This window comes from Oncorhynchus kisutch, linkage group LG24, assembly GCF_002021735.2.
Source record: "Oncorhynchus kisutch isolate 150728-3 linkage group LG24, Okis_V2, whole genome shotgun sequence".
NCBI lineage: Eukaryota > Metazoa > Chordata > Actinopteri > Salmoniformes > Salmonidae > Oncorhynchus > Oncorhynchus kisutch.
In genome coordinates this window covers 5,838,932-5,853,983 of record NC_034197.2, presented here as the reverse complement: position 1 = coordinate 5,853,983, position 15,052 = coordinate 5,838,932, and the positions used below count along the sequence as shown (strand labels likewise).

The 15,052-nt window shown below is 39.1% G+C and overlaps 2 protein-coding genes across 4 annotated transcripts in view; one reads left to right on the top strand and one right to left on the bottom strand.

Annotated features, from left to right (window-relative positions):
- The first annotated feature begins 1,983 nt into the window (after positions 1-1,983).
- Positions 1,984-4,135, top strand: LOC109869647 (ladderlectin-like). The gene is made up of 6 exons (XM_031803480.1): positions 1,984-2,078; positions 2,380-2,419; positions 2,525-2,653; positions 2,861-2,970; positions 3,096-3,233; positions 3,592-4,135. The coding sequence occupies exons 2-6, from the start codon at positions 2,386-2,388 to the stop codon at positions 3,619-3,621; spliced, it is 441 nt and encodes a 146-aa protein (XP_031659340.1). The 5' UTR covers positions 1,984-2,078; positions 2,380-2,385; the 3' UTR covers positions 3,622-4,135.
- An 805-nt stretch (positions 4,136-4,940) lies between these two features.
- Positions 4,941-15,052, bottom strand: part of LOC109869408 (TOX high mobility group box family member 2-like) — a 135,641-nt gene continuing 125,529 nt past the window's right edge. For 2 of the 3 annotated variants that reach the window (XM_031803478.1, XM_020459532.2), the window contains 4 exons: positions 14,391-14,471; positions 9,145-9,516; positions 8,811-8,947; positions 4,941-6,408 (listed from right to left, as the gene is read on the bottom strand). In XM_031803478.1, the coding sequence (XP_031659338.1) occupies positions 6,366-6,408; positions 8,811-8,947; positions 9,145-9,516; positions 14,391-14,471 (633 nt within the window). In that variant the 3' untranslated portion in view covers positions 4,941-6,365. The remainder of the gene's footprint in view (positions 6,409-8,810; positions 8,948-9,144; positions 9,517-14,390; positions 14,472-15,052) is intronic. The other variant, XM_020459531.2, reaches the window with a different exon arrangement.

Here is a 15,052-nt window from a genome sequence, read left to right as displayed (position 1 = left end):
GAGCAGATCTCTCTGAAACAAGACCTGTAGAAAGACGACCTTACATTCCTCATGAGCTACAAACACACCCAGAACAACACACACCCCGGTCCACAGTTGGTCTCAGGAGCGCTTCTCAACGTGGCCAAACCTCTGGGAAACCTGCAGTTAAGAGTCTGGGAGAAGAAAGAGTTGGTCCAATACACTCCTGTGATTCTGAACCCTAACACTGAAAACCCCTGTCTCTCTGTGTCTGATGATCTGACCAGTGTGAGATCCAGTGGGGAGGTGTCCTTTTACGACCCCAAAGATATGACACTGGTAAGCTCACAAAGACACCTTTACTGAGAGACTGTACCCATACTTCCTTGTTGGTCTGGCTGATATACACATCTGTCAAACAGAGGTGTCTCTGACTGTCATCTAACCATTGAAATTGTAGTTTAAAAAACGGGCTTCAATTTCCACATTATTTCAAATCATCATCCCAAACGGTCATTTTTTTGGTATAAGATTTTAGACCTTGAATTAATTTTTTTGAAATATAAAATGTATAAATGTAAAATGATGTTTAGCTAATCCCTCTGTATGAGATGTGATGTTAACAGTTCTGATGTGAACATGGCCCTAAAGTTGGCACTTAAGTAAAAACAAAAATGGAAGGTGCAGTAAAATCAAATGGAAGGTCAAATCAGTGAACTTTGGGAAATAGTACAATAAGCACCATTGTGCCTTTTGGTTGTCTTCTATCACATTTACATTAGCCAAAGAGTAAGAAATTCACAGATTAATTTGCATAATTTTTTGCCAATGCCTTACTTTATTATTTATTGGCATTATGGAATAATGTTAGGCAGGGTAGCCTAGTGGTTAGAGAGTTGGACTAGTAACCGCAACGTACAAATCTGTCGTTCTGCCCCTGAACAGGCAGTTAACCCACTGTTCCTAGGCTGTCATTGAAAATAAGAATTTGTTCTTAACTGACTTGCCTAGTTAAATAAAGGTAAAAAAATAAAAAATTATAATGTGCTTGTGCACAACAAACAATGGTATTTTGAATTTCTGATCATTATTGTCTTCTTCTTCTTCTTGTTACTTCTTGTTCTTGTTCTTGTTCATCTTGTTCTTCAAATGTCAATCAAATGTATTCATAAAGCCCTTTTTACATCAGCAGTTGTCACAAAGTGCTTATACAGAAACCCAGAGAAGCACGGTGGCTAGGAAAAACTCCCTAGAAAGGCAGGAACCTAGGAAGAAACCTAGAGATGATGCAGGCTCTGAGGGGTGAACAGTCCTCTTCTGGCTGTGCCACGTGGAGATTATGTACATGTCTATTAAGGTCAGATCAAAGATGACCAGCAGGATCAAATAATAATCACAGTGGTTATAGAGGGTGCAACAGGTCAGAACCTCAGGAGTAAATAGCCGAGCATTCAGGTGCGGCAGGTGCGGTAGAGAGACAGAAGATGACACAGGACACCACATAAGACAGGATAATTATACCAGATATAACAAACTGACCCTAGCCCCTGGTACATAGACTATTGAAGCATATACACTGGAGACTGAGACAGTGGGAGTTAGGAGACACTTCTTCTTCTTCTTTACCACCATGATCATCATCATTATGAACATCACGTGAAGAAACACATAAGTTCATCAGAGGTGGTTCCCTGCTGATCATAGCACGTGTAACGTTTTCAAATGTGTTTTTCTTCCTGTAATGTAATAAATCAACTAATCATCCGAACTAGTTCCTCGACTCACCGCTTCTTACAGACCCAACAACAACCCTGTAATGACTCGGTTTATCAGCCAGGTAATTATGTACAAAAAGAAGAAATGTGTGTGTGTTCGTGCGTGTGTGTGCTCGCTCGTGCATGCGTGTGTGTGTGTGCACGTGCATGCGTCTGTTCATGCGTGTGTTACGGGAATAGCTACCCAATAAACAAATCAGCATTAGTTAACTATTGTCAGAAGATTATTGTTGCTTCCTTGTGGCAAGGTGTATTAAAGCTATTCTCTTTCTCCAGCTTAACAGAACATATAGCTGATTACCTGAAGATAACCTAGAAACTACCTGTGATTCACTCTGAAAGGTATGCTATTCAACTACAGCTACTCGTCTGAACTACTCACTGAATTTGTCTTTGCCCCCTGTCTCTGTCCAACTTGCTTTCACTCTCTCTTCCTCTCTCCATCTCTCACTCTCTCTCTCTCCCTCTCTCTCTCTCTCTCTCTCTCTCTCTCTCTCTCTCGCTCTCTCCCTCGACTATCATCATGGCGATGTTGTTGATCATCCTTCTGCTTCACTTTACATGATTGATTCATTGTGTGTGTGTCAACATTTGAATTTGGGAAATGCTATCATTATTCTGATAAGACCTGTTGCTATTTCAGAGGCCAATGATGGGGAACAACTCCTCCCTTTTGATAAGAGGTATATCGCCCCCTGCTGTAACAGGTCTGAATTGACCTCTTCACTGAATTCGCTAACACTTCATCATCATCATAATTGATCACGTATGATATATCCCTGTTACAGAGCCCTTACTGCAGACGAACCTTAAACAGATTCCTCCTATGGGTGTTTCATCTAACAGTAAGGCTGGGATTCAATCCCAGGCGTGTCATAGAGTTTCGCACTGGACAACCGTCAACACACCTTTTCAAGGTAATTTACGCTTGAACTGACATTCGCAGCATTTACAATGAATGCGATCTCTGTAAACGTCAGCAGTCAGTGCGCTTCTCTGTAGTGGGCCTTGAATTGATTCCGAGCCTAAGAAGAAGTCTGTCTCAGAAAGGCTATGTAACCTATGATGAGGTGTGGTGTTTATATTGAGTGATGTCACACTGCCTGTGTCTTTCCTCCCTACAGAGACTGAGGAGGTGAAGACACAGAGCAGGTTATGTCCTTCCAGCTGGACCAGATATGGATCTCGCTGCTTTATGTTTGTCAGTACACAGAGGACATGGCTTGAGGCAGAGGTACACCGATATTTCAAAACACGTCTTCCACTCGGAAAGATTCCATTGTCTACTCTGTATTGAGTCTAAAAAAAATATACAGTTTTGTAACAAACTCACTTGTCAGTACTGACTCTCTCTCTCAGCCTTCCTATAGCGATACTGCGTGCACTCTGGGGCAAACCTTGCGTCCGTACGAAGAGCATCACTTTGTGCAAGAGTTGGAGAGACGACATACGAAGGATTTAACCTATGCTTGTATCGTAGGATTTGACCATGTTCAGGTACAGTGCCCATGAATTATGCCACACCTAGCTATACAGTAGGTTTGGGAATACTTAGCACAGAGCCACACACACAGGTTGTACAAATGATGTACAACCCATTTGACACATAGGTTGTGATACATCTGAAATTTTTGTGATAAAACATAGAGTTTGTATGTACAGAAATTATTACACAACCATTATCTGGTGTCTTCACAAAGCTTGTGTAGTTTCCAAAAACCTCTTAATTGTATCACAACCGTTGCCAAATGTGTTGTACATCAGCTGTACAACTTGAGTGTGTACGGAGCCTAATTTTGTGGCTTTAAAGAGATTCCCATCTGCTCTGGTTGAATAAATGAAATGTTTCCTTCAGAAACGGGTGTGGCTTTGGAGTGAAGGGTGAAGATTGGATTACACTAGCTGGCACACAGGAGAACCCAACAATTACAACGGCAAGCGGGAGCCTTGTATGATGATGAACTCTGGAGGTACATTAAACCTACTGTCATTTGATCCTAATCACTCACCTCACCTTAAAAATCAATCAATTTCAATTGGATGTGATGTGATTTTTTAATCCTTTTTTCCCCTATAGGTGAGAAACGCTGGAATGATGAAATATTTAGAAACAAATATTATTTTGTGTGATAATCTGTTAATAAATCCTGAGAAACTTCAACGGGAACAAAAAATGTAGTCCATATACCTGATACTGTATAGTAAACATGTTTTCATTCAGTGTTATTCAGAATCTTTGAACAGCAATGACAGAAATGTCATTATATTTTCCTTAATTGTATTTCCTTAATTCTGCCTTTAATGCTAAATGTTTTTTGATGTAACTGCTAAGAAATGCATGATATTCGCTGCTTTCTTTTTTATACAGACATTTTGTCAGACACGATTAAAAGGATAGTTCAGAGATTTTCCATATTTATATATTTGTTTCCTTACCTTGAAAGTGGTCTATGGACAAGGAGTGACTGCAATCCACACTTTAGTCTCTGAAAACAATTAACAACATTAGCATTTTGGGATCAATTTCTAGTGAAATCGAATTGTCCCTGTTAAGGATTCGAAAACATTAGTTTTACAGCAGTTATTGTTTAAGAACATGTTTCACGCTAACACTAGGGGCACTATATTATCATGTTTTGCAGTTACAAGCCATGTGTGTGTGAGTGAGTGTGTGAGTGAGTGAGTGAGTGAGTGAGAGAGAGAGAGAGAGAGAGAAAGAGAGAAAGAGAGAGAGCGAGAGAGAGAGGAGAGAAGAGGGATGATAGATTCAAAGAAAATTCTACCTCCAATCCAACTGTGAAATTCAGAAGTGTTTTTTTTTTTCATTTTCAGGTAGGCCTAGCAGTACAGCGCACACTGCATTAACTCTCATAGTCTTCTCATCTTCATAGTCTAACCTGATGAAAATGAAAACATGTTGTGTGAACAAATATATCTACATTGCTTCAGCCAACTAGTAGCTAAATATCTGATATACAGTATGCACATAAAACTGTACATGATTGGTATACTTTAAGAATTGGTTGTAAGAAGTTTCCACCATTGTAAAATTCTTAAGAGAAAGTGTGTAAATGCAGTTTTCAAGCAGGGTGAAGAAAACTGAGGCAGCCAAGCCTTGAGAGGAAGTAGCCGTCCACTCGCTAGCCTCACCATATAAATGTGATAAACCCCCTAAGAACAAGCCAAAATAAACAGAGACACAGAGTTTATTTTCCACTTACATTTTATTACTGACAAAAGAAAACAAAAAAAAGCATCGCCACACAAAATGAACCAAATGCTGGCAAAAAGCCAATGCACCAGCAAGAAGTGATGTACAAATAATAATTATTCAAATGACCATGGAATTTAATAATAATAATAATGCACCCTGATGAAAACAAGCCAAAACGTTACTTCATATCATTCATAAATATGTGAAACCAGTCAATCGAATTAAATAGAATGACCATATTGCGTCCATAAACATGTTATTCAACAAAACTAAATGGGTTCTTTCATTGCTGGCTTTACAATTAAAAGTACATTTCGCAGGTTTGTACACAAATGAAATATCTACCAGTGACCATTCCTTATAAACTTAAATTGTGCTACAGTGAAAAACAAAATTTTTAAGAATGACATTTTTTCACAAAAAAGTGTAAAGATGAATTCAACACAATTTCTAAAACACCTAATAAAACTAGTCAAAAACTTTAAAACCCACTGTTATGCTTTTATCTTTAGTAACATTTCACATTTAGCAACATTTTTTTTATTTCACCTATACAAGTGGTGCTGGGGAGTGGGGGGGGTGTCGTCCGCTGGACCAGGAGAGGTTTAAACTAAGGAAGAGGTTTCACCTTTGACCTCTTCGGTCCAGTCACATCCTGAGGACAGGCTAGAAAGTAGCAAGACCAGTGAACAGAGCTTTAACACAAGATTTAGTGTGTGTATTCCCTCACTGAATCCAGCACACACAAAAATCACATAACCAAACAAAATAATGTAAAAATAAGAAAAAAAGCAAGAGATTGTGGCTAGATACACACACCTAGGCTTTGGGGGGCAGGTTCCATCTTGGTAGATATTTACAATCACTTTGAAAAAAAAGGGGGAAGCTCTTATTTGGAGCTGGGTTGATGTAAGGATGTTGTCTTTTTCTAATTTCACTTTGTGTTTTTGCTTTATTTTACTGAAATAGTTGTATCCTCCCTTAGTGAGGTGACTAGGTTCTAGGGTCCTGAATCTTAACCTAGACCCCTACAATGAATATGCTTACAGTATTGTTTCTCCCAAAAGTGGGCAGTACATGGCAAAACTGAGTAAGATGAAAGGAGAAGCAAAATAGGAGAAAAATTAAACACTTTGAAAATGTCAAAACAAAGGCAGAAGATGTTTTTAGTCTTTGTGTACAGTATGTTGACATGAGCTTGAAGCTTAACCCCCCACAAAATGGAACATTCATGGAAAAAAGAAGCAAGGCTCCTGTCCAGTCTAAGTGCTTGGCAAATATGTGAAGTAGTAGCAGTCTTTGGGATTTTAAAAATCCTTCAGAAAAAAACAAGGAGGAGGAAAGATACATTGACGTTGTTGTTAATGAACATTTGTAAACTCCCTGGAGTCTTGACTTTCGGAGGTCCGTCAGCTTCAAGTGAGGTAGAGAGGCTTGTCCCGAGCTCCCATGCCACTGCTGATGAAGAGAAGATGGCGTCAAAATCCAATGAATTGAATGCCACTCAAAAAACATATATTTATTCTATTCAGTACTATTTATTTCGCAGAGAAGGAGAGCTGTGCATATAGCAGTAGAAGCATAGCATAGCAGTTTAAGTGAATGAACATAGCAGTGGATGCATAGAGGTGGAAGTGAATGAACACAGTTATGTTGCATGATCTTGTCCAAAGGTGGGAGGTAAATTGTGAAGAGGAGTGGATTCAATATTGACTCCTGAAGGACACCTTGTGTAACATCCACACACCCTCACCAGTGGTTTTTCAGTAGGACAAACTGTTGCCGGTCAGTGATGTAATTATTAAGTCAAATACGGAGCTACTTTTTTTTCAAAAGTATGTTGTGAATTTTCAAAGTAGTACACAACTCCAAACTGGTAAGTAACACTTGTAACGCAGTCAGTCTTACATTTAAAACCTTTCATTGGGAATTAATTTGTCTGTAGACATCTTTCACAACACAACCATTGATCCAAAATATGTTTATTCTGAAATATAATGAATACATTGGTTTAATCACCAAAACACAACATAATGATGCCTTCTCAATTGAGTTATTTTAACAACCAGTTAATCCAACAGCAAAACATGTAATATGCATGATTCAAAATTGCTCTATGAATGTGGTATGCTACAGTACCATAAACTACAGTCAATTAAACTGTTTTCACATTAGGCAATACACTTGCACTCTCTATTTAAAAATGATTGAACATCACATTTTCATAATTTCTATCCCATGTGTGATCAAAGGTGTGATCATCGAAGACATCTTTCGTTCAAAAGTTTGGGTCACTTAGAAATATCCTTGAATTTTAAAGAAAAGTAAATTTTATTGTCCATTAAAATAACATCAAATTGATCAGAAATACAGTGTAGACATTGTTAATGTTGTAAATGACAATAGTAGCTGGAATATCTACAGAGGCCCATTATCAGAAACCATTACTCCTGTGTTCCAATGACACGTTGTGTTAGCTAATCCAAGTTTATAATTTTAAAAGGCTAATTAGTCATTAGAAAACCCTTCTGCATATATGTTAGCACAGCTGAAAACTGTTGTTCTGATTAAGAAGCAATAAAACTGGCCTTCTGTAGACTAGTTGAGTATCTGGAGCATCAGCATTTGTGAGTTCGTTTACAGGCTCAAAATGGCCAGAAACAAATACCCTTTTTTCTGAAACTCATCAGTCAATTCTTGTTCTGAGAAATGAAGGTTATTCCATGTGAGAAATTGCTAAGAAACTGAAGATCTCGTACAACAGCGCAAACTGGCTCTAACAGAACAGCGCAAACTGGCCCTAACCAGAATAGAAAGAGGAGTGGGAGACCCCGGTGCACAACTGAGTAAGAGGACAAGTACATTAGTGTCTAGTTTGAGAAACAGACGCCTCACAAGTCCTCAACTGGCAGCTTCATTAAATAGTATCCGCAAAACACCAGTCTCAACGTCGACAGTGAAGAGGCGATTCCGGGATGCTGGCCTTCTAAAGCAGTGTGAACCCCCCCAACCCATCAAGCAACTTCATTTTGGATACATGTTTACTGTTTTGGACTTTATGGATTATTTGCGTATTGTATTGTATTGATATTGTATTATTGCACTGTAGGAGATAAAAACACAAGCATTTAGCTGCACCTGCTAACATCTGCTAATATGTATACACAACCAATAAACTTTGAATTGATTTGTTACATACAATACATCTCTGATTTTGTCAATATCAGATTAAAAAAATGTACTGTGAAGTAAAATCAGAATAGTCATCATCATAGTAGTGCAATCGAGTATATACAACTTTCCACGTTTCTACTTTACAGACATAAATGTTCATTATGTAGTCCTCAAAAATCTGTAGTAGACAAACCAGTTTACATGTCAAATCTCTAGATTTACCAAATGTTTAAGTGATCATCAATTAAGTCAGATTTAGTATTAGTAAAATTACTTTTAACAAAAGTACTGTGAGCATTGCATTGTGAAAGGCAATTACTTTATATATAAAAAAATGTATTGCAACATGAAACATGTCTGTGAAACACTGAGTAAGTTTGGTGAAAAAGTTGGTTTATGATGTTTTGATGTTTAGAGTTTTGAAACAAATGCCTTTTTGATGATCTGTTTTGAGTTACCATAAACTTTTGAATATTGCACCAAAGCGGTAAAACATATTGTTGATTTCATCAGAATAGCAACTGTGAGTCACACTTTCTCACTGTGTAGGGAAAAGTGTTATTTCACTACTGTGGCTTTTGAATAAACAGCACAGTGTCCATTTTAAGACACCCTCAGCCTCACTCTGGCAAAGGAATGTTGATAAGACTGTTACTCGTCCCAGTAGGGTATCAGGGCATGCTCACCTGCAATGGTTGGGCCCACAGTCCCGGTTGCAGTACTCGCCGTCCCAGTCTGGGTTCTGTCCATGCCCTGGGTTGGGCGCCACCGGGGACTGGGACCCCCCCACACTGTTCTGGTAATCCTGAATGTGAGAGAAACCCTGGAGCAGAAGAGAAAACAGAGGAGTGCTCTGTTAAAAAACGCTACCACTTCAAATGCTCCAATTTGGTTGGTGGGCTTCCCAGTAGCATGACGTTCACGTCTACTGCAGGCAATAGGGGCAATGCTCAACTTGTTTCCCCACAACTCTGAATGGCCAAGCAGGGCTGAATGCTGGAGAACAGAGATTGGACTAACCTGTTGGCTGAGAGGAGGTGAGTGCAGAGACCCCTGGAGCCCCATTGAGTGCGACTGAACCTGCTGCATGCGCAGGGAACTCTGGTGCAGGGCGAGCTGGGAGGGGTGGAGGGGTGGGCTGATCTGGAAGGGGGAGGGGGGTGAGGCACTCATGCTGGGCGGCAGCATCTGGGATTGGCTGAGGGTCCGGGCCAGGGCGTGGTGGGGCGGACCGGCGAAGCTCTGCAGGTCCGACAAGGGGAAGGAGCCGGGGCCCAGACCGTAGGGGGAGGAGGCCTGCGGGGGCACGCTGTACAGGGGCTGCTTGGGGGGCAGCATGTGTGAGGGCTGGCTGCTTTGGGAGCTTTTTGGTTCGACAGGGTCATTGTAGGGCTGGAGGGGAGAAATACAAAACAAAGAGGATGTAGGAAGTAGGAAGGTTAGGATATTTTGTAAAATGTGTAAAAACTCTCACATTTTTGTTGCGATTTCATATACTGTTGACCCCCCCCCCCCACAAGACTAATCTATGATACATGAAAAAGGCCCTATAGCACCATTCAAGTGTTATTCAGGATCCTACTCAGGGTCCAGGCGGTGTCAGAGATAGGCACTAAAAATTGTCAAAGACCCCAGCCACCCCAGTCATAGACTGTTCTCTCTACTACCACATGGCAAGCGGTACCGGAGTGCCATGTCTAGGACAAAAAGGCTTCTCAACAGTTTTTACCCCCAAGCCATAAGACTCCTGAACAGGTAATCAAATGGCTACCCGGACTATTAGCATTGTGCCCTCCCCAACCCCTATTTTTATGCTGCTGCTACTCTCTGTTTATCATATATGCATAGTCACTTTAACTATATATACATGTACATACTACCTCAATCAGCCTGACTAACCGGTGTCTGTATGTAGCCTCACTACTTTTATAGCCTCGCTGCTGTATATAGCCTGTCTTTTTACTGTTGTTTTATTTCTTTACCTACCTATTGTTCACCCAATACCTTTTTTGCACTATTGGTGCAAATAGCATTTCACTGTCTACACCTGTTGTATTTGGCGCACATGGCAAATACACTTTAATTTGATTTGATTTATTCATAAGGACACACGCAAATGTTTCAAAAGGTTGAACGAAAACAAGTGTTTCTTTTTGGACAAGTTCAGATAGTCTCTCCCTATTATGACCCGTTTTCGTGTCGTGCCAAATTAATGCGACCAACTAGTGCTGGGTCATGTGTGATGCACAGGGTTGCAAAGCTATAGGTTTACCATAGTTACAGGAATCTTCAGTAATTTATGCTTGAATAACTTCATAAAAAGTAATTATATATATAGTATTCATTTGTTATATCTGTGTCCATATTGTCCATTCATTTCTAGTAGATAGACCATATGGTTCAAGAGAAAATAGCCTAATTAATGAAAAGAGCATCTAATCAACAATGGCATTATTTTCAATTAACTCTGCAACTCTTCCAACTATCAGTTTGAAGCCAAAAGTTTTTACTGACAGTAAAATACATTTGTAATTCTATTTTATTTTTTAATTTCATGCTTACCTCCTCGGTAACACTTTACATTACGGTCATATCCATGTCATTGTATGTCATCACAGCTGGTATAACTTGTCATAACCTGTGATAATATGGTCATAACACTGTCATGACACAAATTTTCGGACCTGTTGTGACATATATTGCATTATTTTATGGCTGGTTATGACACAGTACATACAGTAAGAGTGTCAAAACCCACAAAACCTACCGCACAAGGCAAAATATTCAATGAAACCATAGCCTTACATGTCAATAGTATGTGTATGTTATATAACACTTTCCGAAACGGATCATATTGACCGTATTAAATTATCATTGTAATTGCACAGAAATTGAAGTCAGACATGCACCTCCCCCAATGCTCTATTGCTGATGAACGCAGGAGCAGATGTCAGGAGCAGGACAAGACAACCCATTGACTGATGACTGACATAAGGCTATGTAAGTAATTGGCCTATCTGGTTTATATGATTATGGTGGTCATAATGCTTCTTGACAGTGTCATAAAGTGTATTTTCTGCAAGTTATTTAAAATATATTTAAAAAAACATAACTATAAACATTATTTATTTGAGCTGTTCTTGCTATAATACAGAATAGTTTTTTTTTTAAGAATCTCAAATCTCAAATATATTTTGACTTGTAAAAAAAAAAAATTGGTACTACATTATCCCGTGTTATTTCATAGCTTTGATGTCCTCACTATTATTCTACAATGTAGAAAATAGTCAAAATAAAGAAAAACCCTGGAATGAGTAGGTGTGTCCAAACTTTTGACTGGTACTGTGTGTATATATATATATATATATATATATATATATATATATATATATATATATATATATATATATATATAATTACAGTTGAAGTCGGGAGTTGGAGTCATTAAAACTCATTTTTCAATCACTCCACAAATTTCTTTTTAACAAACTATAGTTTTGGCAAGTCAGTTAGGACATCTACTTTGTGCATGACACAAGTAATTTGACCAACAATTGTTTACAGATCTGATGTTATGTCTAGTGGAAAAAGGGGGAGGCTTGCAAGCCAAAGAACACCATCCCAACCGTGAAGCATGGGGGTGGCAGCATCATGTTGTGGGGGTGCTTTGCTGCAAGAGGGACTGGTGCACTTCACACAAAATAGATGGCATCATGAGGTAGGAAAATTATGTGGAGATATTGAAGTAACATCTCAAGACATCAGTCAGGAAGTTAAAGCTTGGGCACAAAAGGGTCTTCCAAATGGACAATGACCCTAACCATACTTCCAAAGTTGTGGCAAAATGGCTTAAGGACAACAAAGTCAAGGTATTGGAGTGGCCATCACAAAGCCCTAACTTCAATCCTATAGAAAATTTGTGGGCAGAACTGTAAAAGTGTGTGCGAGCAAGGAGGCCTACAAACCTGACTCAGTTACACCAGCTCTGTCAGGAGGAATGGGACAAAATTCACCCAACTTATTGTGGGAAGCTTGTGGAAGGCTACCCAAAACGTTTGACCCAAGTTAAACAATTTAAAAGGCAATTGCTACCAAATACTAATTGAGTGTATGTAAACTTCTGACCCACTGGGAATGTGATGAAAGAAATAAAAGCTGAAATAAATCATTCTCGCTACTATTATTCTGACATTTCACATTCTTAAAATAAAGTAGTGATCCTAACTGACCTAAGACAGGGAATTATTACTAGGATTAAAAGTCAGGAATTGTGAAAAACTGAGTTAAATGTATTCGGTGTATGTAAACTTCCAACTTCAACTGTACATATAAATTTACTTAAGTATCAAAAGCAAATGTAACTGATAAAATATACGTAAGTATCAAAAGTAAAAGTATAAATCATTTAAAATTCGTTATATTAAGCAAACCAGACAGCACCATTTTCTTGGTTTTTATTTATTTGCAGATAGCCAGGGGCACACACCATCATTTAAAAACGAAGCGTGTGTGTTTAGTGAGTCTGCCAGTTCAGAGGCAGTAGGGATGACCAGGGATGTTCTCTTGATAAGTGTGTGCATTTGACAATTTCCTTTCCTGCTTAACATTCAAAATGTATTGAGTACTTTGGGTGTCTGGGAAAATGTATGGAGTAAAAATGACATTGTTTTCATTTGGAATTTAGTGATGTAAAATTTAGCAAAAATATGAATAGTTGAGTAAAGTACAGATACGCAAATAAAACTACTTAAGTTGTACTTTAAAGTATTTTTTCTTAAGTACTTTACACCACTGAATATATGTCACAACGTGTCATATATTGGTAATGAGAGTATTACGACCATATTATGACAGGTTATGTATGACATATTATGACATGGTTATGACCATGCCATAACATGTTATGACGCTGGGTGTCAAGTAAAGTGTTACCAAACCCTCATATTAAACACCAAAAGGTATTCACTTAGTCGATGGTTTATTTTTAGGTTTTGTCAACAACAACAAAAATGTAATCATCTTATTTAATAATTTCATATATTTTGATAATGAGGCCACACAGAGGACCAGAGATAATTACAAACACCCAGAAGGGCCAAGTACTCAGAAGGGCCAATAGATGTCTTGTGACAGATTACATAAAATCTTTGAAAGATATCAGAAGACTTATTGACTCTTTATGTATTTCATGGGTGCATCATTCAGAGCAGGTGCAGCCCTCGCCTTGCTCCCCCCTCCCCCACCCAACCCCTATGATGAGCTGTCAGATTGCTTATCTGAACCTATCAGTGTTGATTACAGGAGCAACGGTGCCCATTTGTATGAATTGTTGCCGGGCCACCGGATAATGATCAATGGACACCTTGACAGATGGATGGGAATGGAGAGGGCACACACATACATATACACACATATACACACACACGCACACGCACACGCACACAGGAAAATGAGACTGTTTGCCAGAAGAACAAATGGAATGACAAAAGGAATCTCCCCGACGTTACATTGTGGGCTGTTAACGCGACCCGGCACTAAACAACACAATTCCACCAATCCTTCCTTCCTCTCCATGTTCCTGCGTAAGAAATAGTGTGCCATCACTCATAGGAAAAAAGGAGAATGTCATATATCTAAATTAGCAGCAAGGTGTCACACTGAAAAAATGCTACAAAAACCCAATTATGTGTAGCGTTGAATTGGATGTGCACTCCCAAGCAATGCAACAGAAGACACAATGGGTGCATCGATAACAACAACAAACCAAGAGTTCCATGCATGTGTCTTGTATGAATAGCCATAGACAAGATATATCCTATGAAGACAGATACAGATAATGGCCCAATGAAATATATAAAAATAAAATAAAATAAAGTAGTTTTGTGACATGCGCCGAATACAACAGTTGTTGACTTCACCGAGAAATGCTTAATATATTGTATACAAATAGAGGGCATACATACAGGCCCTACAATCAATAACATCAACATATGCCCTTTCTAACCAAGCTTCTTTACTGAATAGCTCTTTTGGCATACAGGAGGGAAAAGTATGACATTCCCTCTATCGGAACAACTGTCCCAACACCAACCCCAACTCCAACTCCAACCCCCAACCTATGGAAATAAGGTATTGTCCCTCGTATGCTATAGTCTTGTTGCATCACTCTACCTCCACTCTCCGTTAGCCCCTCCCCCACCATTAGCTGCGATTTTTCATCCAATCCATCATCACTTTAAGCAAGCCTGGCGTGTCATAAGCGTTACCTTGGAAACGAGACTGGCTCTGTACGTGGCGAGGGCTTTCAGGTACTCTTTCTTGGCTGCTTCGGTTTTCCTCTTGTACGCCTGGAAATCAGAGGAAAAAGAGAGTGAGATGAGGTCTACCCACGTACAAACATAGAAATGTGCACACAAACACATTCTCACAAATGGTTCACTTTCCATTGGAGCCAATGGAACAGAACCCTTCCATTTCCACATCATACTACATCCGTATGTCCTTATTTCCTCCATTGTAGAAAGACATCATTTCTATACTAGAGAAATTAACTGGCACTCTCCATCATTTTAACACTGCAACACCCATTGCATCATACACTCATAAACTGACAAAGTACAAATCTGTTGTTCTGCCCCTGAACAAGGCAGTTAACCCACTGTTCCTAGGCCGTCATTGAAAAGAAAGAATTTGTTCTTAACTGACTTGCCTAGTTAAATAAAGGTAAAATTTAAAAAAACTCTAAATGTTGGTGCAATTCTATAAAATAAATAAATGGTTTGTGAGTGTGCATGCGTGTGTTGTGTGTGTGCACCCACATGTGTGTACGTGTGCCTGTGTATGCATGTGTGTGCGAGTGTGTGTGTATGTGTGTACGCGCATGTTGGCATGTGTGTATGTCGAGGGGGGTTGTAAAATAACAAGCACA

Bases quoted from the DNA above. Each gene is read 5' to 3' on its own strand.
- LOC109869647 (XM_031803480.1), top strand. From the start codon at position 2,386: ATGATGGGGAACAACTCCTCCCTTTTGATAAGAG. The intron at 2,971-3,095 runs GTACACCGATAT...TCTCTCTCTCAG, and splicing joins GGACATGGCTTGAGGCAGAG to CCTTCCTATAGCGATACTGC. The intron at 3,234-3,591 runs GTACAGTGCCCA...TGTTTCCTTCAG, and splicing joins TAGGATTTGACCATGTTCAG to AAACGGGTGTGGCTTTGGAG.